The sequence below is a fragment of the Centroberyx gerrardi genome, chromosome 20 (assembly GCF_048128805.1).
Source record: "Centroberyx gerrardi isolate f3 chromosome 20, fCenGer3.hap1.cur.20231027, whole genome shotgun sequence".
In the NCBI taxonomy this organism is placed as follows: domain Eukaryota; kingdom Metazoa; phylum Chordata; class Actinopteri; order Beryciformes; family Berycidae; genus Centroberyx; species Centroberyx gerrardi.
This window is the reverse complement of record NC_136016.1, coordinates 5,357,380-5,384,296: the sequence shown is the minus strand read 5'-3', so window position 1 is coordinate 5,384,296 and position 26,917 is coordinate 5,357,380. Positions and strand designations below refer to the sequence as shown.

The 26,917-nt window shown below is 43.3% G+C and overlaps 2 protein-coding genes across 5 annotated transcripts in view; one reads left to right on the top strand and one right to left on the bottom strand.

Annotated features, from left to right (window-relative positions):
- The window catches only part of LOC139918325 (putative uncharacterized protein MYH16), a 43,148-nt gene extending 34,517 nt beyond the window's left edge, over nucleotides 1–8,631 (top strand). For all 3 annotated transcript variants that reach the window (XM_078290688.1, XM_071907645.2, XM_078290687.1), the window contains 13 exons: nucleotides 187–314; nucleotides 1,048–1,244; nucleotides 2,264–2,396; nucleotides 2,477–2,693; nucleotides 2,963–3,099; nucleotides 3,829–3,932; nucleotides 4,187–4,379; nucleotides 4,476–4,679; nucleotides 4,866–4,991; nucleotides 5,094–5,264; nucleotides 6,069–6,269; nucleotides 6,862–7,008; nucleotides 7,887–8,631. In XM_078290688.1, coding sequence (XP_078146814.1) covers nucleotides 187–314; nucleotides 1,048–1,244; nucleotides 2,264–2,396; nucleotides 2,477–2,693; nucleotides 2,963–3,099; nucleotides 3,829–3,932; nucleotides 4,187–4,379; nucleotides 4,476–4,679; nucleotides 4,866–4,991; nucleotides 5,094–5,264; nucleotides 6,069–6,269; nucleotides 6,862–7,008; nucleotides 7,887–8,039 — 2,111 coding nt within the window. In that variant the 3' untranslated portion in view covers nucleotides 8,040–8,631. The remainder of the gene's footprint in view (nucleotides 1–186; nucleotides 315–1,047; nucleotides 1,245–2,263; nucleotides 2,397–2,476; nucleotides 2,694–2,962; nucleotides 3,100–3,828; nucleotides 3,933–4,186; nucleotides 4,380–4,475; nucleotides 4,680–4,865; nucleotides 4,992–5,093; nucleotides 5,265–6,068; nucleotides 6,270–6,861; nucleotides 7,009–7,886) is intronic.
- Nucleotides 8,632–8,661: 30 nt separating this feature from the next.
- Nucleotides 8,662–26,917, bottom strand: part of gas7b (growth arrest-specific 7b) — a 48,973-nt gene continuing 30,717 nt past the window's right edge. For both annotated transcript variants that reach the window (XM_078290689.1, XM_078290690.1), the window contains 6 exons: nucleotides 23,148–23,226; nucleotides 20,739–20,867; nucleotides 20,129–20,252; nucleotides 16,882–16,961; nucleotides 16,106–16,204; nucleotides 8,662–10,136 (listed from right to left, as the gene is read on the bottom strand). In XM_078290689.1, coding sequence (XP_078146815.1) covers nucleotides 10,023–10,136; nucleotides 16,106–16,204; nucleotides 16,882–16,961; nucleotides 20,129–20,252; nucleotides 20,739–20,867; nucleotides 23,148–23,226 — 625 coding nt within the window. In that variant the 3' untranslated portion in view covers nucleotides 8,662–10,022. The remainder of the gene's footprint in view (nucleotides 10,137–16,105; nucleotides 16,205–16,881; nucleotides 16,962–20,128; nucleotides 20,253–20,738; nucleotides 20,868–23,147; nucleotides 23,227–26,917) is intronic.

Genomic DNA, 26,917 nt, shown 5'->3' with positions numbered 1-26,917 from the left:
CACATCTGCAGCTGTAACCAAACTGAGGAAATTACAAAAAAAACACACTGCATGCTTGATAACAGGTTCTTTATTTAGCCTACAGTGGGTATGTCAGTGTTTGTGCATTGCTATATGTCCCATATAGAGTTTAATACTGATGTTACACTGTGTATTTATTATGGATGTTCTCCTGTGTGCTGTCAGCTGATAATGCGGACCTGAGTCGACAGCTGGAGGAGGCAGAGGGCAGATCCAGCCAGCTCAGCCGCTCCAAGACTCTGGTCCAATCACAACATGAAGATGTGAAGAAACAACTGGACGAGGAGGTCAAGGTGTGTGTGTGTGTGTGTGTGTGTGTGTGTGCTTTGAACTCAAAATGGAAAGATTTTTCAATATGTATCTCAGCATCAGAATGTGACCAAACGCCACAAACCAAGGCTCATTTAACTTTACAGGAGGCCCCACATCAGAAAACGTTTGATCAAAATGCATTTTTTTGATTCAGTCATTAATAATCATTTATTGACCCACATAACTTTATTTTAAATTCTAGTCAAGATCTCAAGGTTTCCAAAGATACCAAACATGTCATGCTGAATTACATGGAAATGATGCACAGGACATCTAGATTTTTTCCATTTGATGTAATGGTGCAGCCATAAAAAACGGTGTCTTGGGTTTGAACATTTCAGTTAATGTATGCATGATATAGATTCAATGAAGCATTGCAATAAGCAGATACAGAACATGTATGTGGCATTACCATACAGTATGGAAAAAGTGTTTTAACTTTGAAGCTACTTAAGGGGAAATTTACGGGGAAAATCAGAATTCAAGGTGAAATATTCAATCCCAAGACCATTTTTCACATCAAATGGAAAAATCTAGATGTCTTGTGCATCATTTATACACATGTCCCTGTAATTCAGCATGACATATTTGGTATCTTTGGAAACCTTGGGATTTTGACTAGAAATTTAAATCAAGTTCTGTGGGTTTGAACAAAGCTTGGCCACATAACATACGTTTGTATTGATGGACCCTGTTGTTTCCTGTCCTTGGCAGTGTAAGCAGGCGTTCAGCAGCAGCCTGAGCTCGGTGCGGCAGGAGTGCGAGGTGCTGAAGGAGCAGCTGGAGGAGGAGCAGGAGAGCAAGCTGGAGCTGCAGCGCCTCGTCTCCAAGCTCAACAGCGAGGCGACGCACTGGAGGACCAAACACGAGGCCGACAGCATCCAGCACGCCGACGAGCTGGAGGAGGCCAAGTGAGCTGGGGGGGGAGTGTGTGTGGGTGTGTGTGTGTGTGTGTGTGTGTGTGTGTGTGGGTGGGTGGGTGGGGGGGGGGTTCAGGGGGTGAACGTAGGATATTTCAACAAGGAAAAACAATATTCCACTCCTGCAGAAGTCTCACATTCATTGCAATATTATTTAAAGTAATATTAAAGTATCCGCATATTGTAGTGTTTTTACAACCACATTACTTTGACTACTACTCCCACTACTACTGCTACAACTACTGCTACTAATAATAATAAACTGTATAAACTGTATTTATATAGCATTTATCTAAAAGTAGAGTTTACAAAATGCTTTACAGGACAGCATAAAAACCAAAAAATTGTAGAATATTAAGACACAAGAAAAAGGCAAAAATAAAAACAAATTGAAAAGGGAAGTGGTTAAAGATAAAAATGTATACATAGAATGAAATAAGATGAAAAAAATTATAGTAATTACAAAAGAAACTCCATACTGTTACACAGACAAATCTTCTATAAAGCGGCGTCTCTTACAAAATTGGTTCATGATCAGATAGAATAGCCTGTAAAACATTATTTAAACTCTGTGACACTGAAACTCTCCATTGAAACCAACAGAGATTAAACTCTTTAAGGTAGAGTGACAATTTCTCCATTCAATTGTAAGGGAAAACGTGCATTCACCTTATGTACACTGCAAAAAAAGTGCATCTTAACAGGTCATTCTATCTAGCATTGAGTCTACAAATCTTAGTTGTCTTCAAACTTGGTAATTTCACGTTTCCAATGCAAATCAACTTCTTTCTAGAATTTTCTTGAATACAGTGACATAACTGTATCTTGTGTACTGCATCTGCTGTATTTCTACTGGTACTTTACATCTGCCTTATTTCAAGATGTTACCACTACTGCATTGGAAACCAGTGAAATGATCTCACCCCACTGACAGATGTTCTCACTTGTTTCAACATTACTTTCTACAGCATTTTGGTATCTCAATGTTCCAAATAATGTGCGCCCGGCAGGAAGAAGCTGGCGTCCCGGCTGCAGGAGGCTGAGGAGGCAGTGGAAGCCACCCAGGCCAAGTGCTCCTCCCTGGAGAAAACCAAGCAGAGGCTGCAGGGAGAGGTGGAAGAGCTGTGCATGGACCTGGAGAAGGTATGGACACATCACATGACTGCTGCTGTCCCACACACTTCTCTTTCTTATTTTCCCTCACCATATCGTCCCCCCCGCAGGCCAGCGGCTGCGGCCAGGCTCTGGACAAGAAGCAGCGGGTCCTGGAGAAGCAGCTGGGCGACTGGAGGCAGAAGTGCGAGGAGCTGGTGGCGGAGGTGGAGAGCTGCCAGAAGGAGAGCAGGCTGCACGCCACCGAGCTCTTCAAGCTCAAGACGGCCCACGAGGAGGCGCTGGAGCAGCTCGAGGCCCTGCGCAGGGAGAACAAGGCCTACCAGGGTACGGGGTTCTCAACGTGGGGTCCGGGGACCACCGGGGGGGGTCGTTGAGGGGGTTCCGGGGGGTCCCCAGCAAAGTGATGAATTGTTAAACTTCAGCATTATTTCATTTACAAGAAGTGAACACAATTAGAGAATGTAGAAGAATGACTGTTTTGATCATAGTTTCACTGTTATCTCTCTACCTACAATAGATAGTCATGGACAAAATCATATCTAAAAATGAAAATAGAGGGTTGAGTTTGTCTGACTGGCCTCTCTCCCTGGCAGAGGAGGTAGCGGACCTCACAGACCAGCTGTCGGACGGGGGGAAGAGCGTCCACGAGCTCCAGAAGGCCAAGAAGAAGATAGAGATGGAGAAGGAGGAGCTGCAGGCCTCGCTGGAGGAGTCTGAGGCTGCATTAGAGGTACAGTACATGGTTCACTGCTTCTGCCTATCAGCTGGGACGGCTGGGATGCACCGATGCTTTCACCTTATAGGAACAGTGTGCATATGTTCGCTCTCGGTTCACCTTATGTCAACTTTCATCACATTTAACATAGTGAGTCTGTCTAGCAACCACTCTGGTTTGTCCACCCTCTTCCTCTTCCTCTTCCTCTGTATCCCTTCATCCACGATTCATTGTAATTCTTTTCCTCCAACTTTTCTTTCTTTGTATCTTTTCTTTGTTTCGCTCTGTTTGTTTTGGTTTCTTTGTTTGTTTCCATTTCTTTGTTTCTATTTTTTTTATTTGTTTGTTTAATGTTTTTGTTTGTTTGTTTCGGTTTGCTTCTGTTTCTTTTTTCTTTCTTCCTTTCTTTCTTTCTTTTTCTTTCTTTGTGTTTTTGTTTCTGTTTCTTTGTTTCTGTTTGCTTCTATTTTATATTTTTTGTTTGTTTGAGTTTGCTTCTGTTTCTTTGTTTTTTCTTTCTTTCTTTTCTTTTTCTATTGGCTTTGTTACTGTTTGTTTCTATTTCTTTGTTTCTGTTTGTTTGTTTCTTTCTTTAATTTTTTTCTCTTTCTGTCTTTGCATTTTGTTTCTGTTTCTTTCTTTCTTTCTTTCTTTTTGTTTGTTTCTTTTTTTTTTTCTTTCTTTGCATTTTTGTTTCTTTTTCTTTGTTTCTTGATCTGTTTCTTCCTCCCCCCTCTCTCCCAGGTGGAGGAGACCAAGGTGTTGCGGCTGCAGCTGGAGCTCTCTCAGGCTAAAGGCGACCTGGAGCGCAGACTCCAGGAGAAGGAGGAGGAGATGGAAGCTGCCAGGTACCTCCGCTTCCTCAGACCAGTGACTACTTCCTCATCTACTGGACTAACACTCTTTGACACTCTTAACTTAACTCTTTTTCATCCTCTCCTCCATCTCCCTTTATTCCTTTCGCAAAGTCGTGGTACATTATCTTTAGAGGTAAGACCTTTGAATGCTCAAACGCAGCCTCACTGTCTTTAGAGTGATGTGTATCTCCGTTCATCTTTCTAACTCCTCTTACCTCCATCCCTTCCTTCTCCTCCTGTCTCAGAAAAAGCCACCAGAGGGCGCTAGAGTCCCTGCAGGCCAGTCTGGACGTGGAGGTCAAAGGCCGGGCCGAGGGACTGAAGCTGAAGAAGAAACTGGAGGCCGACATCAACGAGCTGGAGCTTCAGGTCGACCTGCTCACCAAGAACAACGCCGAGCTCAGCAAGAACGGCAAGAAGATGCAGCAGCAGATTAAGGTTTGTCTACAGCGGCGGTTTAACTCAACGAGACTACTTCACTGCTTCTGCATCTCACATCTCGCCTCCTCTCTGCTCCCTCCCCCTCTGTCCCAGGAGCTGCAGGCTCAGCTGGAGGAGGAGGTGCGGAGCCACGAGGAGCGCAGGGAGGAGCAGGCGGCCATGGAGCGGCGCTGCCTCCTGCTGGCCGGCGAGGGCGAGGAGACGCGCGGCGCCCTGGAGAACGCCGAGAGAGCCCGCAAGGCCCTGGAGACTGAGCTGCAGGAGGCCAGCGACAAGTACGGCGACCTCAACAACCAGGTGATCTGGGGTTTGACTGACTTGTCTGGAATTGAAGCTTAGTCTACTTTTGTCAGACTAAACTAAAATGTAATAGAGACTCAATGGCAGACTGAAAATACTCTAGACTGTCACCAGGCACCATATCGAGACGGACTTATTTCAGCTGCCTGTTAACTGTCTTTGGTCCCATATCTGTCTCCTCAGTTCCAGTCGGCTCTGAGCGGGAGGAGGAAGCTGGAGGTGGACCTGCAGGCCCTGCAGCAAGAGCATGAGGAGCTGCAGAGCGAGCTGAGAGGATCCACTGACAAGGCCAAGAAGGCCAGCTGTGAGGTAAAACAGGACGCAGGACAATAGATTATAGCGGTTGAATTTTGTTCTATATACAGTTATGAGAAGAAGTTCTTTTGTAAATGAGTGGATTAATTGTTGCAGTCGGCGCGAGTGGCGGAGGAGCTGCGTCTGGAGCAGGAGCACACGCTCCACTTGGAGAGGGTGAAGAAGGGCCTGGAGGCCCAGATTAAAGACATGAGCAGCAGGCTGGACGAGGCCGAGCAGATGGCTCTGAAAGGAGGCAAGAAGATCATCCAGAAACTGGAGGGGAAGGTACAGACACAGACACACACACACACACACACACACACACACACAGACAGATGTGATAGCCAAGAGAAGTCTTGTGTGACTGGAATCCCAGGACTGATTGAGATACTGTGGGTGGGGAAAGTGAACACTCTCCCCTCCCTCAACAACTACCATTGAGGTGCCCTTGAGCAAGGCACTTAACTCATAGCTGCTCCAATGGAGATGCGCAGTGGCAAACAATACACTGCAAAAAATGTGCATCTTAACATGTCATTTAGTCTCATATTTAGTCTTAAAATCATATTATTTTTCTTAAAACAAGTAAAACAACCTGCAAATGGGTTGACTTGATAATTCAACTTGTTTCCACTATAGTTTCACTATAGTTTCACTTGTTTCTCTAGAAGCAACTGTTAATATCTTGAAACAAGGCAGAATAAGGCAGATCACTCCACCAGTATAAAAGAAAATTATAACAATTCTTGAAACAAGTTGATTTGCATTTGAAACAAGGGAAAATATCTCTTGTTTTAAGAAAAATAAGATTTTAAGATTCCATAATAGATTAAATGACTGAATGAAGATGGATTTTTTTTTTTTTTACAGTGTAGAGGACTGTGGTTTTACTGGGCAGCTCCCAGGTGTTAATGTGTATATATGTGTAAATATAGGTATATGTGTGTATATAGTGAAGCAGGGTGTTACTGGAAAACAGCATGTGTGCTCAGTTGTCGTTTCCTGGATAAATAAAGGTTAAACACACACACACACACACACACACACACAAGAACTACAATCAGAGAGGTGTCGTGCATCTCTGTGCAGGTTAAGGAGCTGGAGCTGGAGCTGGACTCGGAGCAGAAGCGGCACGCCGAGACGGTGAAGACGCTGCGGAAGAACGAGCGGCGCCTGAAGGAGCTGCTGTTCCAGTCCGAGGAGGACCAGAAGAACCAGCAGCGGATGCAGGAGCTGGTGGAGAGGCTGCAGAACAAGATGAAGGCCTACAAGAGACAAGTGGAGGAGGCCGTATGTCTCCTTACCTCTCTGAACCCCTTTTATCCTTTTATCTTACACTAGATGTCCTTTGCTGTCACTTGATGATGCAGGCATGTTTAATCCAGGGATGTAGTGGGAAATAAACCCCACCGAATCCCAGTTTACCCAGTTTAAGGCGGATTTAAGTCAAGTCAAGTTTATTTGTATAGCTCTTAATCGCTGTTACAGTCTCAAAGGGTTTCAACGCCCACATTTCGGAAAAAAAATGTATGAAAATGAAACCCAACCTTAGAATCTCAACTGAGGATGAGGAAAAACTCCCATGAAAGTTAAATGAGGATATGGCCTTTCTTAGGGAGAGAGCATAAATTGATGCTTTTCTCAAAATATATATTTTTTTCTATAGTGGTGATTGTTTTCCTTACGATTATCACCGACTGGAGGTCATAGTTCACCCACCTTTTTTTATTTACCACTACATCATCGGTAGTAAGCATTTGGTTCATTTGAGTTCAGCTAGGGATGCCAAATGGCGCCAGTGAAAGAAACCCATTTCTTAACATCTAACCTTCGACTACCATTGTTTTGTCCGTTTTCATCTCACATGCCGTTCTTATCATAGGAGGAGCAAGCCAACATGAACCTGGCCAAGTACAGGAAGACGGTCCACGAGCTGGACGACGCCGAGGAGCGGGCCGACATCGCCGAGTCAGCGCTCACCAAGATCAGGACCAAGAACCGCGGCAGCTTCGGCAAAGGATACTCCTCTGTGAGTCCCGTAAACTACACTAACTCATAGTCATATTGCCATAACATTAGTTTACTAACTGCTGTTCAACTGTCGCCTTGCAGTACTGAGATCAGTAAAAAAAAAAACCTGTGTGCAAAGTGCAGTAAGTGGCAGTCGTATCATGTGTGCAAATTTAGCAAGTGAATGGCATGTGGAACAAAAGAGTTCTTAGTCCTGGTAGTCTTTAATTCAGGGACTAGACAAGTCAGGATACTGTTGGCTTTTCTCACTACTTGTTTTTCAAATAGCTGCTCCTGTTGCAGCCTTATGACTCTGCTTGCAGCCTTCACTATGAAGCCTGGATTTGTTTGCCACATTCAGGTTCCCAAACCAGGTTTTCATATAGAAAGCATAAGCAAGGCATAACTTTCTAATCAACATTAAGACTGTATTTCAACATGAAGTATAGTGTCTGTCTTTTGGTTTAGACACATTTAGTTGAAGGAAGCTGCCGTCACATCAGTTGATAAAATCATCCACCACTGGCCCATGTCCCAACTGCCCTTCCTGCAACAGACTAGTATCATCAGTGTACTTAATAACGTGACTGGCTTCATATAGACCTCTGCAGTCATTTCTATATAGAATGTACAAAAGGGGAGAGACCAAGCAGTGCTGTAGATGAAAAGAAGCTGCTTTGACATCACACCATTCACTCTGACTTGCTAGGGACTTTCAGGCAGGAAATCTATTATCCAACCCGCCAAATTCTGATCCATACAGAACCAAGTCCACAGCTTCTCAGATAGCATACGAGGTCGGATGGTATTGAAGTCTATAAATAGCAGCCTCGTGACATGATGATGGTCTGACACTGAGCCTCCTCTCTCTCTCTCTCTCTGTGTGTGTGTTCGCAGGGTTACAGCACACCGTACCCCGGCCTGGTCCGGTCGCCCAGCTCCGTGGGGTCGGAGGGCAGGGGGGAGAAGATCCTGAACGACGACAACGAGTCCGTCAGCTCCCTCATCCCGGCGTATCTCAACTCCCTCAAGAAACTCATGATCGAGTAGGAAACAGCGATAAGTGACAACCCGGATTTCAGTGTACAACTCCAATTCATTACAGGTGCTATGTCATTCTAGCTATTATGTCATTTTGGTATGAAGTTTTCAAATTTCAGAGCACAGCAACATTCACTGGCCTGTTTGTGTTTACTGTACATTCCCATTGAAATGTATCTAAAATGTACTCACTCATTTTTGTTTAATAACTGCAGTTTTTAAGATCGTGGCTCTAATAACAGACTCCAGCTTTAATCCAACAGTTTTATATCCAGTTCATAATGTAATATTTGTATGTAAAAATAGATTGAATATGAAAACCTGGTACTGTGAGGCAAAAAGTGTTCTAAATTCCCACTCTTTTTTTTGCCCTTTGAATGTGTCTGACCAACTAAAATTAGTGCCACCAGTTGTAGGTGGGTTATTTAGTGAATTAATATGAAATGCAACGACAATGTATTCTACCTAAATAATTTGATACGGTCAAAGTTTATCACTTGCTGAACTTTTAATCAAAAATTGTAACGAGGCTTGACCGAACCATTTTATTGTCGAATGTGAAAATGTGTTTTTTAAAGAAATAAAAACTTTTTCATTATCACTTCCAAATTTTCCATCTCACGTTCATGTCCAGTCATGCTGTAATATGAAACTGGAAAGACAGAGTTTTAACATATGTATTTTCATTTTATTAATGAAAAATGCCAACCTTTTTGCAATTAGCGTACAAAAATGTCTCACTCCTCTCCTCTCAATGGTCCAGTGATACTGAGCGGTAACACTGGACCAGATACAGCTGTGAAAGACCATTTTGTACAACATGAAGCTTCTGCAGGCGGCAGCACTGACACTGAATCCAACTCGAGCGACGGCGGAATATCTGACTCATGTTTCCAGGAGCTGCAGAATATGCTTATTCAAGAGCGCTGTCATTTCTATTGCATATAGAAAAAGACACATGGTGTGGAATTCATATCATATATTATCTGTACCAGCTTTCTGTGTAGCATCTGCTGAAGATTCCACTATGTTACTCTATTTTACATCCTTCATTCTAGCCACTTCTATAGCAAATCACACATCTCTTATGTATTTACATCAGGAATCTTCTCACAAACACTTTCAATTCCAATAGTAGCCAAAAGAAGCGTAACAAGTAAGCTCAAATTAATCGACTCTCTCTCGAACACTCAATCCATGTTAACAACAATCTACAGTATATTCAATAAAAACAATTTGGGTATAAAGTGCAATTGGCTAATTAATAATTCTTATAGGAATGATGGAACAGCAATGAAGGAAGTGAGTTTGAACATTAGATCTAGATCCTTTTTTCCAGATGTGATGAATGAGCAGACACCATATTTACCTATGAGATGTGGTCAGATTTGCAATTTTAGAGCATGCAGAATTTAACAATAACTGCACATAGTGTATACTAGTATCGTAATACTTTTGGTCAGAATGCATTTTGCTGATTCATTAGCAGCATCCGTTAAATCATCTTTGCCAACAATTTACAGTTATGAAGTGTATCTATACACGACTGAATTAGAATTACCTCACAGAGCAGAAAGCACACACAAACAGCCGCTTTGTGCCACTGCGTATACATAAAACTATTTCATATTTACAGGTATGAAATGTTCATCGTCGCCCCACGTTGCTTCTTGATCGCTCGCCTCACCTGAGAATCCGCTGGCACGGGATTCAGATTCTCATCGTTTCCGTTCTCTTGTGCCGAGGTTGCATAACGAAAGACGCATCACGCTGAATATCTGACATCTTAATTCATCCATAAGTTCTCACAAAATCCCCAAAATACTGTCATCGCTCCCAGCAGTAGTCAGCGGGCGCCGACCGATCGTCTCTCAAGTTCGTTAGGAGTCAAACGCTGATGCTCCCAAAGCCCAGAGAGATGTAATCCACCGTTCCACCTCCAGGGTCAGTGTGTGCATGTCTGTGTGCTCTGGGTCGAAGACGGCACGGAGGTTAGATCTCTATGTCCACCGGCCTGATCTCTCCGGTCTTGTGCTCCCGGACCCACAGCTCCCGGTCTTTGGCCGGGTCCACGCTCTGCAGCAGCTGGTCCACCGGCTCCATCGTCTGGACACACAACAAAACAGCAGTCAGTTGGGCGTCAAAAATATCCCAACATCTCATTTGCTTGCCTCTGTTTGGATGATAACCTCACATGTTTATCTCTTAGAAGCCCTGAATATGGAATGATTTTTGTCCAGTGACTAAATTGCAATCTGAGAGAGACTGAACCAATGGAAATATCAAATTGGAAATATCAAATTTAATTGCATTATTTCAAATTAAAATTTTGTGATCCTACATTTCTTTGCATTATAGTAACTGGACAAAATTCATTCCATACCTGAAGAGTCGATGCTAGGAAATAACTGCAGATTTATCCTGATCACACTTAATGTGTTAAATGCATTACTTTCCAATGAAGTTCATTCATTTCAAACAAGAGAATCTGCCACTGCTGTATCTTTCCATTGCAGATGGATTAGCAGTTAGATTTTTCTACTAATGCACTGATTATGCATGTTAAATAGAACGCATATTGTCTGTCACAGTTTTTTACTAGCTCTCTGAAGTTTTAATGATGAAAACATTTCATTAGTGAATCGAACTTGCAATAACAATGTAAGTTGTAATACTACAATCAATCCCCATGTCTACTCAGTTTCAATGCATTATGTTTCAGCCAGGGGATCAGTGTGTAGACGTCTGCACACAATTTTCAGTAACATAAATGAATCATGGATTTAGTGTGATCCCAGCCTCACAGTGAGTGGAGGCCCTGCTGTTGGTCACAGTGTGTCCAAGGCCAAAGTGTGACACTCTGAGAAAAGCAACAGGAAGACGAAGGAAATTCTGCTGACTGATAAACTGTTGACAATATGATAATAGTAATAATAATAATAATATAATAATTCAAGCAAACATGGCATTTGTCAGATAGCCTCTGCCCATGTTAGCCACAACTATATCTATGTGAAGACAATCTGGATGTGCATAAAACCTGCTTGCTTGTTGAACCTTTGTAAAGCAAGTCTTGGGTTCCCTCTACTGGTGTAATGGTGGTGGTACTAGTTTCAATTCAATTCAACTTTATTGTCCCGTAAGGGAAATTTGGCTTGCAGACAGTTTGTAGTAAAAATACACAATAAAGACACATCACATACAGTAAAAGCATAATAAAACACATAACAAATAGTAACAACTAATATGCATATAGACCAACATCAGTTTATATGACCAGACAAGAATCAATAGCTCGATAGAGTGCAATAAAAAGTCACTGATCAGGGCATAAGGTACTGTAGCATAAGGCACTGCACCATTTCATACAAATTTAGCATTCTAACTGCAGTGGCAATAAACGAGTCCCTGGTTCTTTTACTCCCCAGGTTAGACACTCTGAGGCGGGCAGAGGAGTAAATGATCTACCGGGGACTGGGACATAGGCCTATTTGTAAAAATCAAGAACTAAATGCTTTTAGACCACTTTCTATCTAAAGGTCAGCAGAAAGCAGTTCAAAGGTCATCATGACATGGTGTAATAAACAGCTGAAGCTAGTGTGTTTTCCATGAGAAGCCTAGCCTTATCAAAAGTACAGAAGCAAGCAGCTATACAATGGAGAACAACATGTTTTTTAGAAATGGATCAGATCTATTTCTGTCAGTTGCCAATCAGCCTTGGGCTTTTTACACGGGAGCCGCACGCGCCGCTCACCGCGCCTCATGTGAAGGGAAAAAATAGCTGGGTAACCATAGCAACGGCCGCATCATTTGCAGTTCTGAATTAGACCTGAATTATTTCCGCGAACATTTTAAAATACTTCATTTTGGATTAGCTTCATGTCACTCTGTGCCTGTCAGTGAATAGCATTTTGAGACTCCTTCCAACCCAAGAGCATGGAGGGTCCTGGATGGAAGGAAAACAGTTTCTTGACCGAGGTAAGGACAGTCACTTTTGCTGAATAAACATGACCGTGCCTTCACTGAGGTTGTAACCAAATGTCTCTCTCTGCAGAAACGTGTAAAGAGGTTCCTGGCTTCGAAGCGCGTCTACCTCAAGAAAAAATCAAAGAGCTAGGAAAATGGCTCAGGGAGGAGACCGTCTTTGTCGATAAGTAAATAAGAAAAAACTTTGATGGAAGATAAAGTATGGAGAGACTGCAGATTCTCTGGGCAGACAGTGACACATTTGAAAATGTGAAATGTGACAGTTCATTTTCACATGTAGGTGCATTGGAATGACTGACAGGACACTGTTGGACACCCTCCAACCACTTGACTTGGTAAGCATAGTAAACAACCTGAAACTAGTGTACTACCTGTATAGACACTGCTGTTTATCAATGAAAAGAGAGCGAGTGTTAAAGCTCTGGGTTCTACACAGGCATGGCACCAGAAACGGCTTTTCACCCAGAAAAATATCAGTGGAGCTTCAAATGGAGATTGAAAAGGAGCACTTCAAACAGCTCCTTGACAGAAAGGTAGAATTATTTTTTCTTGTGAAACCATAAATAACAATGACTATTACTGTATATTGATGGTTGTGTAACTTGTGAATCCTTTTTTTTTTTTTAACCTAAAAACAACCGCTGACAGTCTGAAGCCCAAACCAGCAAAGAACTCAGTGTTCCCCAGGGCGTCAATGGTCCAGGCAGCTGCTGTCATGGCAATACTTGACGGTGTCTTTGAACATTTCATTCCATCACCTGCTGACAGAGAAAGACTGGGAACCAAGGTCAAACCGCTGACAGAGAATCTGCTGACCCTTCTCAGTTACTTCCCGTGGGTTTACATCACTGCGGAGGACAACGTGCTCAATGCACCGTCTTGTGACAGAGACGTGTCGCTGATTGTTGAGCGAACAGCAAAAGAAGTTGATGCGATCCTAAGAAAGAACAGATCTACGGAGCCTTTGGAGGCCGACTGATTCAGGAAACTTATCGTGAACGTAGCGGCCCCGGAAATCTCCGGATACCTTCTGGGTGAGCATCTTAACGGGCCAAAGAAGGCGCAGAAAACCCGAAGATGTCGGAACGTCACTGGAGGGCAAGGATAGTCAACTGTCTCATTTGGCGTTGCCTCTAAGCAGGCCATCAAAGCGGAAGAAGAAGCCCTTGTACAGATTCCCACCTCTGCTCCCCTGAGGACAACTGTCATGACCATTACAACTTTAAATGAATACCGTATTTCCTCTAATAGTGGCCTGTAGTCAATTAAAAGCCGGGTCTCCGATAATGGCCGGGGCCGTCGTCGACACGAACAAATAAAGGCCGGTCTCAAATACAGGCCGGGGGAAAAAACAAAGGAAACAAGACTAGGTCAAAACCTAGTATATGGCTGGACCGTGTCCGTCTCCTCTCTCCGCCGCTGCCTCTCCACCGCGCCCACGGCCCGCATTGATCCTCCCGATCCAAGCCCCGGACCCCCGCCGAAATCTCGGCCGGATCACCGGGAACACATCGGTGTCCAGGTTCAGTTAGCTTCAGTTAGCTTCAGCTTACATGCAAACAACGGTGGATACTGGTAAACTCCTGGTGCCTGTTTGTAACTGTAGTTTGTAGTAACGTACAAGTGCCACAAGATGGCTCGGCCGGCGGAAGTCTCTGGAGCATGCCGTCGTCGATTACCGTAATTATCGTAATGCATTGCAGTAACAAAAAAACGTCTACCTAACGTACCCCAACAGAAGCAGATCAGAAAACAAGGAGGCTTCGTACTAAAATATGAGCAAATATACTTATCAAACAGAGGGAATTAGAAATAAAGGCCTGTCTCTAATATAAGCCTGCTTCCAATAAAGGCCTGGTACCCTCTGCAGTTGAGGTAAATAAAGGCCCGGGCCACTATTAGAGGAAATACGGTACTCCACACATTTCATTGGTGACTTCTACACACTGGCTTTGGAGGCTGGCTCTAAGTTGTCCATCACAGCATTCCAGGAAGCCATTTCAAAACTTCTCAGCTTTGCTCCTGCGGACTCTCTAGCCTTCATCAGAGCAAAGTCAGGAAAGAAGAATTCCAAGCCTTGCAAAGCTCTTGTAAGAAAGGTGGCTGCAAAGTTTGCTACTAAACAGGATGTCAGAGCCGGCCTAGATGCCACTGCAAGACTCACCTACGCTCCTTCAGATGTTTGTGTCTCCACAGATGTAGAAGCAAAAGCGGCTTCTTCGGCTTCAAGGTATAAGATGACCATAGTGATTGACATGCATTCTGCCAAAGTGGAGCAGGATCACACTGGACCACACCCTCCCACCTCTGCACCTGTGGATCCTCATGTCTCCACACCGGCTAAAAACAATGCTATGAAAGCAGTCCTTGGTGAGGGCGTAGAAACCGCTCTTAAGGAGGAATCTGGAGCTCTTGAAGCTGTGGCCACACTGGGTGAGTTACAGATAGTGTTGATGTGAATGACACAAACCATCTGATACATTTTCAAACCAAAAAAAGTAAGTAATAGCCTATAGAGAAGAACAATGATGCTGTTAAATGTGACAAAGGTAAAACAAGAGATGATGGGAATACGGAACCAAAAAAATGAGAAAATATATCACTGCTATTATTCTTTTTCTTTTGTTTTTCCAATACAGATGGAACCGAGCCCAAAAAGACCAAGAAGAAGGGAAAGTTCAAGGCATTTTTCAAGCGTCTCCGAAAGGCACTGACACGTTCCGTCAGGACCTCAGAGGCCGATCCTTGAGTACACCATGATCCCTTTGTCAAACAAATAAAAGAAAAGGAGCATATGCAACTGTGAATTTCATTTCTACTGTCCATACAGTATCAGTTGCTCTCACTTAACAAGTAGGATCATGACATTGCTTATCAGCTAATAATTTTGATACCCTAGAGGAAATGGGATCCCAGCAATTTACAGTCAGTAACTGTAATAGCCTACACCAAATCAAATATAAGTCGACGCAGGTAGACCTAATGTTTTACTACCATATATCATCAGAAAAACAAAGGTGCTCTAGTGATGATGTGTGAATATGAAATACCACCAGCAACTATCCCAACGGAAATGTCTTTTTACACATGCTACCCGCTAGATGGCACCATAGGTCCAAATTACTTGTCTCCAGCAGACCTTCCATGGCTATGGAAGTCGTTTAAGACAATGTGAATTAACTGAGGTCAAACCTGCTTACCAGACATGTTCAAACTTACATCCCATTCACACATGCCCATATTTTAGTTCACTTTTAGTTAGTGAGGTGGTGCTAAATACAAAGCTGAAGAAAAAAAATACATTAATTTATCCCCCCACACCTCATAGACCTCATATACAGTAGATCCATGTCACTCTAAAAGGGCGGGTAAACTTTATTTTGCATACATAAAGGTGGATAGTAAGTAGTTTAGTAAGTAAGTTTAGGTGTGTTTACCCTCCACTACATCCCTGCTCTTAGTGTCAAGTGTTACCTGTGAATTAATATTGTTTGACAGTGACTCAGCTATGAAAATGAGTAGAGGCAAGGGCATAACTTTGGTTTGAACATTGGGGGGGTCGAGATGCATAGACCCCGAGAACACCAACTGTGTAGAGGGGTCCGGGGGCATGCCCCCCCGGGAGATGTTTTTTTAAAGAACAGCAGTGAAATGGTAATTTCTGGTTAATTTTAGGGGGAAAATACTTAAGACTACTTATCAATAAATCAAACATGAAATCACAAGATTTATAAACAGTTGATTAAACCAACAGTTCAGAAAGTCACCACCAGTTACTGAACAATGGGTTACCAGTAAATTATATTTTATGCATGCTAACATTATGTCTAATGTCCCTATAAAGAATGCTCCTTTGTGCACTTGCTCACTGCAATGGAACCTCAAATAAATAGGCTCGTTTAATCACCATCAAGATCTTTACACATCTTGGGCACACCTGGGACACATGGATGATTTTGGGACAATCTCCCAAAAACTTGGTGCATTGCTTTCAGCTTAAGCTGCCAAACCAGGCCACAATACAAAGGGGCTTTACATACACAGTAGTTTTGTAGTAGTTGTTGTAGTAGAGTTAAAGTTGTACTTACACTTTGGTTGAACATGTCGGTCTCGTGCCGTAGGGTGGTGTACTGACACAGATGCTGCCTGATCATCTCCACCCGCTCCACCTCCAGCCTCTCCAACTCCTGAGGGGGGAGAAAGTCAGTTTTCAATGCCTGAGTCAAACAAAGATGTCTGCCTCTTGTCTACACCAAGCAGTAGGGCAGTAGGGTTAGTGTTCAACAATGACAAGGAATTTAGGAAGTTAGAGCAGTCAGTCACTATAGTACTTACTGTATATATCCATACTCTCAGATTTTCCTCATTTGCATAATTGTATATATTTTCAGATTTTGTATATTTTCATATAAATAATTGTATTCATTTTTTCTTTGTCTCAGTCCGCTCTACTGCTCTTATAGTATTGCAATTGCAATTATACCAGTTGTGTTATGTTTGATGCTCACCATTTACTCTTTATTCTTATTTATACCCTATTTTTTTCTTGCTGTATCCTATGATTTGCTGCTGCAACTACCCAACTTCCCCACAGTGATCATTAAGGTTTCATCTCATCTTATCCATTTATTTATTTGCCCTCTGAAGTATTCACATTTACACCTTTCATCAGAGGGGTCAAAGGTCAGGAGCAGTAGGGATCTTTGCCACTGGACTTTAACAGGAACGGACACATTAGAGGGCTGTTATAGGGATCCAACCTGTGACCCTCCAGTAACTAAATGGTCTCCCAAACCACCAGACCAACCTGCCTCCCCCCCAGCAGCATACACATCCAAAACAAATCAAAGACATGGTTCCTTACCAGACTTGTGGTGACCATCTCCTCAAACCATTTGGACTGGGACTGGTTGTAGAGGTCGACGCAGCGCATCAGCTCGTCTCCTGTTAATGCAAAGAAAAAGACGGTGGTTACGGACATATTACGCACTTCAGAATACTTACAAATCTGAAAGAGGATAGTGAGAGAATATTGGAAGGCGAGTGTGTGTTACAATCTGTTTTCCAGTAGTAGAGTTTGACCTGTGTAGCTCAGTGAGAAGTGTGTGGAACTAACTAACAAATATATTTACTGTATATGTATGTCAGATTGTCACGTAACGAAAAGGTCATCTCAAAGTGTGTGGGCTGAAAGATGATGAAAAGAACTCGCACACTGGCTATGAAAGGAATAATCCAACATAGAGACTTACTGATGCAAAAAAAAGAAAAATATATATTTACATGACGCGCTCAAGTGTAGAAAATGGGATAGAATAACAAAAACAAGGTGCACCAACAAAAGAAAAGAAGGGAGTACACACCTGTAATATATAGAGTAATTTAGCCATATTGCACTAGCCAATCAGAGACTAGGCTCATAGATACTGACAATGATCATACATTTATAGGGCAAATACACAGATGATTAAGATGCAACTCTCCTACATGAAAACAGAGAGCAGTGCATCTCTAAGTGTGCAAAACACTCAAACCCTACCTGCACATTGAAAGTTTCTCTAGATATAAAATGTAATGTAAAATGGCTATTGCGCAATATCTCCACTAGGTGGGGCTCATATCCAAATATTCACAATGAGCACTACTATTCAAACAAACACACACACACACACACACACACACACACACACACAAAGATCCACATCGCCTCCACCTCACTCCGCTGATTCGATTATCCAAAACAGTCCAGACAATCTAATTGGATAGATATAGATTTCATTTTAATACCATAAGCAATGATACAAGACATGGTCTAATCTGGACTTTCATTAATATTTACTGCCTGTATCCTGCTGCCCAAGAAAAAAAAACAAAAAAAACTAATCATCTATAAGATTAGATCAGAGAGAGGAAATTATGTTGATCACATTGCCCTTCTGTTGATGACACTGAATCTTCCAGGTGGCTTAAAGTCTGCTGCTGTATCCAAATTAAGACTGTATTCTTCTTTTTTTTATTCTTCTTCTAACGCTAAATAGCTTGCGGCTAGTACGGTTTCTCAAAGTGGGGCCTGGGGACCACCAGAGGTCCCTGAGGGGGTTCCAAGGGGGTCCCCAGCAAAACGAGGAACAGTTTATGCATTATGAATAGTATTATGTCACACCCTAGGGATTAGCACAATGTATAAGTGTTTTGATGATAAGTTTCACTTCACCCATTGTTCTCTCCCCACCTACAGTATAGACAGTTACATAATTCTGTATCTGATAACAAAAATCTTACTGTGTCAAATGGGAGATCATGCTCTAATGTAGATCTGTTTTGAAAAAGTTAGGGAATCCCCGGTGTAAGGAGGCATAAATTACTAAAATGGTGTGTAGAGAGATGAGAAAGTGATAATGACTCTTTGTTGTGACCAGACAGATGCCGTGCCTTTGCGTTTTTTTTGGCACGGGTCTCCTCTCCTGCCTCCCTCACACTGCAGTCATCACTGGCAGCCAGACACCGTCAACAACTGCTGCTGTTTTTCTCCCTGGTTGCATAAGCCGCACGGAGGAGGGATGACTGTGTGTGTACGAGTCGGGGTGCGTTAGGATCAAGGATTGATGCTTGTGTGTGTCTGTGTGTGTGTGTGTGCGAGCGTGTGGCTGTGCCTGGTCGAGTCATGACATCACACTCCGGTGGAGGGCCTACATCTGTTTACTCTCGAGTCACACACCTCTTAAAAAACTTTTACCGGAGCGACCTGGCTCCCTCTCATGCTGCTTTTCCATCTCAACTCTTTTTCCCCCTCTCACCCGTCTAACACGCGGTTCTACACTTTTCAATGGCTAACCCAGTTTCAAATGAGAGAGTGACTATGTGTGTGTGAATATGCATGGCAAAAAATTTCCAATTTAGTCTCATATTCAGTCTTAAAATCTTATTTTTGTTAAAACAAGTGAGAAATTCTGCAAATGTAGACAGATACTTCCACTTGTTTCCAATGCAATTTCACGTGTTTCAGGAATTTTCCTGTGTCAATATCAATATGAAATTTGGAAACAAGTGAAATTATCTCATCCTGTTGGCAGATTTTTCCCACTTATTTTAAGAAAATCCAGATTCTAAGACTCAGTAATAGACTAAATGACTTGTTAGGATAGAGAGTTTTGCAGCGAGACTGTGGCTTGACCATGTGTGTGTGTGTGTGTGTGTTGCTGCCAAACAGTCCCCCCAGAGGGCTGTGGAGATAGCCCACGCCCACGCCTCTCTGTCAGTCTGGTGTGAACGCAGACTAGCGGAGCAGAGAATGTTTCTGACCCCCCCCCCCCCCCCTCCTCTTCCACTCCTCCATTAGAAACTCCCCAGTGTGGCTGAAACTGCTGATAAAGCCCCATGACTCATAGAAAAAAGACAAACACAGCATCTCAGATTCACCGGTCAAACGGAGGGGTAAAGAAGGGGGGTTACGGCTTAAATGTCCAGTAGGTAAACATTTACCAAACTGTATGTGTTCCTGCTGTCAGAGTAATCAGATTGGAAGCGATATGGTGCGCAACCCCGGACACAAACCACCGCTGATTACCTGGAGATTTGTGATAAGGGAAAGTCATAAATCTGGGGGGGCAACTTTTATAGGCTGAATGATGAAGTCCAGATGCACATAGCTGTTATACAGAGTACCACTGCTGTGTTCATACCGATATTGGATGTCAGCCAGTCAGTATCATCTCTGATATGATGGAGAAAATGTCTGTAAAATCTGCAGTGAAATTGTCTTTGCAGATTTTATATATTCATTTAATTGTTCAAAATGTCTGTAAATTAACCCAGAGTTTGCCTCCCATTAAATAGGTGCAGTGGGTCATTCTGCCTTAAGAAGCCCTAAAAGAAACTCAGTAGCATTAGTTTCAATGGAGCGTTTTAGTGTCTAAATGCTGTTTCAGAGGCTTTTCCACCCTGACAAGAATAAAATTCAGGTGAACAACAATGAATTCCTGCATGAAAAAAAGTGAAGTTATTTATTTAAAGCGGCCCCTCCTCCCTAAATAACAAACACCTGAGTGAGACCACGACCCCGCCGCGACCTGTGGTTTGACCTTTGACCCCCTCCACCCCCCGGCTCTGACCTGCTTGTGTGGATTTCCTGCGGGCCTTCTTGATGTCTTCTTCGATCTTGTTGCTCAGTTTGATCTCCAGCTGCTGAGTCTTCAACTCCAGGTCCTTCTGTCTGTCGGCCAGAGCTTTGCGGGCCTAACAGGGGACAAAGGACTGAAGTGAGTGAATAAAACTTTCACAGAATGGCTGCTGGCACGCAAATAAAGCACATTATACATAACTATTAAAGTTAGGAGTCATTGCAACAACACCAAACGCAGCTGCCTTATGACAGCCAACGTGGCCGATATCTCAGTTCCTTTCCTGCTCAACGCTGAATTGTACATCAGATTAGATTAGAGGAGTTAATCAGAGGGGAAACTATTTTTTTGTGCTCAGATGACGGATGACGTGCGACAGGATCCGCGGCCGCTGAAGGCTTCGGACCGCTGTTCATTATATATAGAAGCGGAGAAACATTCCGGGGGACGGGAAATGCTCGTCTACTTAGGGAAGAGATGTGGAATTTTAATCACCGGCGAGAAGATTCCTGAATTTCTGCCGCTGCCAAGTGCAAGGAGCAAACTTTATTGCATTACTCTGGCTGTGACTTTCCCTGTGTGTGTGTGTGTGTGTGTGTACCTTCTCCACCGCTGCGTAGCGGCCCACCAGCTGCTTCCGTAGGTCGGCGATGTGGTGGTCGAACCTCTTCATGTCCTTCTTGAAGTTGTCTCTGAACGTCAGCAGGGGCTTCTCCACCTCACTCTGGAGCTGCAACACCCCAAATAAAAGCAAACAGCGGAGCACTCATCAGCGGAAGAGCACCTTTTAAGTTCACATGCAAACGCAAATTTCAGGAAAATGTAGATCAAAGCTTTGCACTCGGCAGCGAAAGCGGTGTCAAGTAAGAGCTTGTTGATCCGACGGAGCTGTCAGAGACGAAATAATCAATTTGCCTCTTCTCTCGAATGAAAATGAAGTAGATCAGTATCGTCTTTGACTCTCGGCTTATTAAATTCAGTTGCACGGTGTCATATGAGGACAAGAAGTTTATGACGGGACAAATAGAGAAAGGAATGCCTCTGAAAAGTCATTTCCATTCAGAACTGCAATTCTATTCTATTTCCCCAGTGTGCAGTAGGATGAAAAAATAACTAATGATTCAATATAGCATGCAGCTGAATTTCAATTCGGTGTCATTCAGTGATCCTGAAGCATCGTGTTCGCTGTCCAAAAGCATGCACAACTTTTGATTACTTTGAGTTTTCTGACATCTGAAAAGAATAAATATGGAGGGAGAATCATATAAATCCAGATGCAGATAACTCTTGTGTACGGTGTCGTGTGGTAACAGTGTTCAAGTCATATTATTTCCTTTCCCACTAACAAGTAGTGGAACAAATTACTATTTCAGCCCCGGTAATGATAGTACAGTTATCGCTTTTGTTATCGTAAACCCTCGAATTGTCAGATTGTAGATGAATTATCCAAAAATCACGATAAGGCTGTTCCCTCCAGTTCGTTTTCGTCAGCATGTCATCATCCTCTCGCTCTGAGCTAGTTTAGATGAGAAATGATAGAAAAGTTGACTTTGGGGTGAAAGTATTCCCACTAGTTTAATTTTTACGGAGCCAAAACACAAGAACATTGGCCATCGACGCTGTTTGGCTTCCTGGGAACTGACTTATCCCGATTTTCTTGAAGGCAACAGAGGATTTTGGGGCTGTAAAGAGGATCAGAAAAGTAAAATGTGTAACAAATGACTGGTCATATCGTGATTCCTTACAAGGCACTGTGGTAGAGGTCCATGATGAATCAGATCTACAACTCCCTCCCTGTAGCCGCATTAGAAACCATCCTTCATTTCCATTCATATCCTTCGCTCTCCTCCCTAAACCTGGAGCAGCGCCGCACATCTGTGCATCTCCGTTCCCCCAGAGGATAACATCACCGCCGCGGTTTCCTCCAGCCGTCCAGCTGTAATCCCAACCTCTTTCCTTCTTCTTCCCTCTCTTTATCTCCAGCTCTCCGCCAAGATAAACTCGCCCTGCACTTTTCACAGCATCGACCCGCGGTATGAGTCTCAATTAAGAGCAATTAAACTAGCTTTTTTAGGAATTTTATGCATTTAGATGAAGCTCTTATCCAGATTGAGCATGTAGGGGAACTCAAGGAGACTTTAACAGGATAAACAGCAGTTGCGGGGATCAAACCAAAGACCTTTCCAGTTACGGGACGCTCTCTCTAGCGACTCGCATGCGACCCTGCTACCCAGTGCAGAGGAGAGAAACTGCAGATTTGGGAGAGAAGGGGAAATGAGACATGACACGCGATGAAAAGTATGAGCCAGATTCAAACCCGCAGCGCTGACTGTACATGGTATGCGCTTCAGCCCGCAGAGCCATCAGGACCTACTTTACTATGTAAAAACATTTCAGCAGATTCAGTTCTGCAGCCTGCAAAGCCCACGGTGAATATTTAGTCAGGAATTTTGTATGATTTCAATATACAATAATGACTTCCTAGGTCTGTGTAAGGCTTGAAATGGAAAATTTAGTGCAATGTTGTAAAATCTCAATTTGTTGCCTCATGGATAAATGCAAAATTGAGACTTTTTTCCCCTTTTTTGCTTGAATAAATGAAAATAAATTTGGTCTAAGACACTAAGAACAGGCTAGACTTGCTTCTTATTGGTTAATGGAGGAAACCGTCCCATCTAACATTTTGTGCAAAATGCCCAAGTTTAGAGTCTGAGACTAAATATTTAAAAAGAAAAAAAAACAAACATTTAAAAAATTGAGAAAAACTCAAGTTTGCATTTATCCAAGTGGCAACAAACTGAGATTTTCAATTACTGCACTTGATTTTGAATTAGAATATTATCCTGATAAGCATTACGCAGATCTTCCTGGCTCCCTTTTACTCTTAAGTGCGTCAGAAGACACGCTGTAATGACACTCTCTCTACAGATATGCGAGGAATATCATCTTAGGTACGGAGATCAAACAGGTTAATGCTAATTAGACGGGGGGAAAAAATGTGTCGAATTACCTTTGAGGAGAACTTCAGGTGAACCTCGGCTTCGTCGGTCAGGCTCTTCTTCAACTGGGCCCAAGCCTCCCCCAGAGTCCTGAGAACAGATAATGAGCAGGGTGAGAGGGAGAGAGAGAGAGAGAGAGAGAGAGAGAGAGAGAGGGAGAGAGGGAGAGAGAGAGAGACAGAGAGAGCTCATACTTGCTGAGTTTAATATCCCACACCGAGGGAGACCACACAGACTTTTCCATAAAGACATGGAAGAGGAGGGGTAGAGGAAAGCGAAGTGAAGCGGTAGTTGGACAAAAAAGAAAAAGAAGAAGAAGAAGCGAGCGAGCGAGTCACAAGCTGGAGAGGTGGCAGGGTGAATCCTATCAGACACAAACACACACACACCCAGAGAGACGGGGGGGGGGAGTTCACCGGCAGGGCCAGTGCAAAAGTTCACAGATACACAAGCAACCAGTAAATCTGAAGTGCTGAGCTGGGGTCCACAGCCAGTTCAGAGGATGATTAGGAGGTATGGGACATGAGATATGGCTCGGCTTATTCTCTCTGCTCAGAGTGCGGCTTTTGATCGCGGCCCGAATGTGAAGGGTCGTATTGTTTTGAAGATAAGCGCTAAAACGAAGTCAGATGATTTGCATTACGTAACGATTATTCACGATTTACTCATTTAATAGGCCGGACGTTTATTACGCTTCAAAGAAAAACGCATGATTCATCATTAGGGCTGATGGAAACTGGGGCAGTCTCTTCTTCTTCTTCTTCTTCATTCTGAGCATTTGTGAAGTATTGACTCGGGCCAAGGCCTGTCAAGCCCGGCTATCCTCCAGGCAGACTGCCACAAGCCACAAGGCTCTTGGTCCCGGACTGACAGTCTTTACGGCTAAGCGGGTCACTTCAAAGCGTCGCTCTGAATGGAAGACATGTGCGGAATTCTCTCAGACCGACGTCCAAAACATTCCTTACACCGCCGGAGCAAAGTCTGGCACCTGTGCTGCCTACACAGTACATCAAGGACAGGCAGATAAGAGACTTGCACACAAGATAAGAGTGGATACTAGGGATGCCGCGATCGATCGGCCAGCAATCGGAATCGGCCGATATTCAGTATAAATATGAGATCGGAGAATTCCGATAATGCTTTATAGTCGCCGATTGCAAAAACCGATCGATGACGCAAAACACATGAGCCATGTGTGTTTGTTTACATAATGGGCTGCACTCCTCGGGCCGGCCGCTCTCATGGTCAGAGATATAGCCTAACGTCTTTTTTTTTTTTTATATAATTGGGGTGGGGAGTAAGCTATTTGGTGTGATAATCAGAATGTTATATGTATTATAACATTGTAACCTTAAACCTTATGTATCAATCACTGTGATCGATACATATTCACATCTCAGTCAGCAGCGGCACAGCGTCTCCTCCTCTCCTCTGGCGCCGTGCGCACAGCAGGCAGGTTGATAACCATGGATCCCGTGCGGAATTCTGAACAGATTTCTGTCATTCAAATTTCTCTGTAATCCGCAAAGTCTGATTGTTAATTCCTTGTGTCAATTATGTTTTTATCACCAGTCAATCAAAGGTTACGATTTGAAATGTAAGTCTCGGGTTTTCGCTGCCTACGGCACCACACTCGCTTTGTGAGTCCTTTGCGAGAGGAAGTAGGCTATTCAGTAAGATCCCGCACGTAATTCTGAACAGATTTTTGTCATTCAAACAACTCGGAATTAGTTTAGCTACTTACAAAGACTGAAACGGATATATATCTTCGGAGGGTGTCTCCATTTATTTAACTAGACTCAACAACACAGGCAAATGGCAACACTCTGAGTCTTGTGCTTCGTTATCTCACTAAATCATGTTGCTACCTAGGACGCACATGGTTTTGTTTACATAATGATCAAGTAAATATTGAGGTAGAAAAAAATAAAATGTAGATACCTTTTAACCAGGACTCAATTTGATGGATGAAATGTATGTAAAATGGAAACTGTTAGACCTATAATACTGCTATACCAGCTGCTATAACAAAACAAAAAAACTATCGGTATGGCCGATCGGTATCGGCAGATATGGCTCATAGACGATCGGCGGCAAAAAACATTATCGGGGCATCCCTAGTGGATACGTAATAATCCGCAACATTTTCATACAAGTAAATGTTTTGCTGCTTTCTAAGTGATTCAACCTGCAGCCAGTTCATGAAAGCTTCTACATTTGCTGTTCTAAACACCTGGTGTCTGGTAGGACTTTCCTGGGAAAATTCCACGGAAGTGATGCGGTTTACATTTCTGGTTTGCTTGGAATAAACAGAAGAAGAGCTGGGTAGTGAGCATGAGCAGCGATAGCCACCATGGCTGAACAGACTAAGAAAAGGGCTGTAGCCACCTACAGAAACTCAAACTGCATCAACAGAAAATCCAAGGAGAAAGAGGGTAAGTTCCCAAGCCAAAAGGTCATACAGGTGCATTTTCCACCTTCAAAACACATGAGAAGCTAGAGGAACCACAGGCCTGAGCTCATATCTTACGCTTCCAAGCTGCAAAAAACATACTGCACCGCTCCAAATGTTATTCACAGTCAATAAGTTACATCTGCCATGACCCTGCGCTCTTACAGCGTAAGAGTCTCCCATGACAAATGAACGCTTGCCAACAACATATCTCAGTGAAATAAATCGCCTGCCATGTCCTCCCCTCTATTCAGCGGAAGATACAGCGCATGATTGGTGGCAATGAAAAGTGGTCACATGCCTCGCGGCCACGTCTCTACCGAACAAATGGTAAATTCAGGAATAGACGGCTGGCTCGGGGCCGCGGCCGGTCGGATGGTAGGAACCGACCAACAAAACAGCGATTGTCCAGGCTGGACAACAGCGCTGGCCCGAGGCAGAGCATAATGACAGTATTGTGTTGCACTTTTCTGGGCGTGGGCAGGCCGAACTGGCTGGCATGATCTGGATTCTATATGGGACAATTCCATCCCACTCTACCCCCCTCCATTACAGTGCTAATATATAGAGGGGTGATCTGATATGCATGTAAACAACGTGGTTCAAGGATGCAGTGGAGGGTAAACCCGACTAAGCTTAGTTTGCCTGCCTTTTTAGGCTGATGTTCATCTTTATAACTCTAAATTCAGAGTATACAAACTGATGTAATCTATATGAGGGTAGGGTCTTTTCAGAATAAAAGCATAAAGTAATGGTTTTCACTCATAGTTTACCTACCTTTATATTACGGATGGGACGATACGCTTATCTCACGATAAGATTCGATACGCAATACGGGGTTCACGATGCGATACGACCACGATACGATGTAATAAATAAAAGTTCAGTCTGACTGTGCAGAATTATGTCTATTTCTGAGCCACAGGTCTTTCTAACGATGGCATTGGCTTGCTAGGATGTACACAACTGTGATTACCACAGCAGAATTAAATGGAGCTAATATCACGATTCATTTTTGTATTGCGATATATTGAATTTCGATATATGGTCCCATCCCTACTTTTCATTTACCAGTATGTCACTAGTGTAGTGGCATGATGAAACTGACTATACTTGGATTACAATTTTGACTTTACACAAGTAAAATCAGATCAAATCCTTTCTGACTCTTGCATGCCGTCACGTTGCTATGCGTTGAAGCCACTTCATCGTGGAATCTCACAATAACGCTGCCGTCCTCGCGACCTAAATCACAGCTTCTGGTCTTTGTGGACCTCCTCGGCCGGCCGCGGCCCTCTCAGCTTCCCATCACGTTACTTTCCGTGCTCC